Raw genomic sequence first — 1,163 nt, 5'->3', positions numbered from 1 at the left:
CGCTGGTGTTGACGCTGGTGTTGACGCTGGTGTTGACGCTGGTCCTGTGTCCAGAGTGTGAAGGTGTTGACGTACCTGGAGCCGCGGAGTCCGGAGTATCGGCAGTTTGTCCAGGACCTGAAGAAAGACGCAAAGGAGATGTTCAACTTCACCGTCCAGGACTCGCTGGTAACAGACACATGGTCACTGACACCTGGTCCAGGAGCAGTGTTAGCAGAGTTAGCATCACTGGTTCTAATGTGTTTTGGTGACATGACTAACCCTAAAACTACAACACAACTACAGCCACACATGTGTCATTAGCAGTGAAGCTAACAAAGTTAGCCTCCTCCTGCACCATGGTCCATGTACCAGTGCTCTCTGAACTGGACTCCTCTGTCCCTCAGTTCAACCTGATCGCCGGAGGTTTCTACGACGGCGTCCTGCTCTACTCTCACGCTCTGAATGAGACCCTGAGTGAACAGAGACAAGCCGGACCAGGACCAGGACCAGGACCAGGACCAGGACCAGGACCAGGACCAGGACTGGGTTCAGTCAAAAGGCCTAAAGAAGACCTGGTGACCAGGAGGATGAGAAGTAGAACATTCCCGGGTGAGTTCCTGTGAAGCTAATCTTCACTCACAGTTCTCATGCTAACGGAGCATTTTTAGCCTCTTGAATTAGCGTCCAGTCAGTTTTCCCACCGTTGTTGGTGTTGGTTCCCAGTACCGATTCCAGCTGGAACTGATTTACAGCGCTAACAGGCTAACACCCACAGAGCTGTGTGTGTTTGTGTGTGTTTACAACAGTGTGTGTGTGTAGGAAATGCCACTCTCTGGTTCTCACGGTGGCATCACAGCTCTGAGCTCTGTGATTGGCTGCTCAGACATCATCAACAGACCACAGAGACGGAGACGGAGACGGAAGAAGCTGAGACTGAAACAACCAAACTCTCACAGGCAGGACATCCTGTCAGTCCTCCTGTCCTCCAGTCCCCCAGTCCTCCTGTCCTCCAGTCCCCCAGTCCCCCAGTCCTCCTGTCCTCCAGTCCTCCAGTCCCCCAGTCCTCCAGTCCCCCAGTCCTCCAGTCCTCCAGTCCCCCAGTCCCCCAGTCCCCCAGTCCTCCAGTCCTCCAGTCCTCCTGTCCTCCTGTCCTCCAGTCCTCCTGTCCCCCAGTCCTCCAG

At 54.5% G+C, this 1,163-nt stretch overlaps 1 protein-coding gene across 1 annotated transcript in view; it reads left to right on the top strand.

The window, feature by feature from the left end:
- The window catches only part of npr1a (natriuretic peptide receptor 1a), a 19,965-nt gene that overhangs the window by 4,317 nt on the left and 14,485 nt on the right, over window positions 1–1,163 (top strand). The window contains exon 5 of the mRNA XM_008330816.3: window positions 387–591. Coding sequence (XP_008329038.1) covers window positions 387–591 — 205 coding nt within the window. The remainder of the gene's footprint in view (window positions 1–386; window positions 592–1,163) is intronic.

This window comes from Cynoglossus semilaevis, chromosome 18 (assembly GCF_000523025.1).
Source record: "Cynoglossus semilaevis isolate Cse_v1.0 chromosome 18, Cse_v1.0, whole genome shotgun sequence".
In the NCBI taxonomy this organism is placed as follows: Eukaryota; Metazoa; Chordata; class Actinopteri; order Pleuronectiformes; family Cynoglossidae; genus Cynoglossus; species Cynoglossus semilaevis.
The sequence above is the reverse complement of the archived record's forward strand: the minus strand, read 5'-3'. Positions and strand labels throughout refer to the sequence as shown.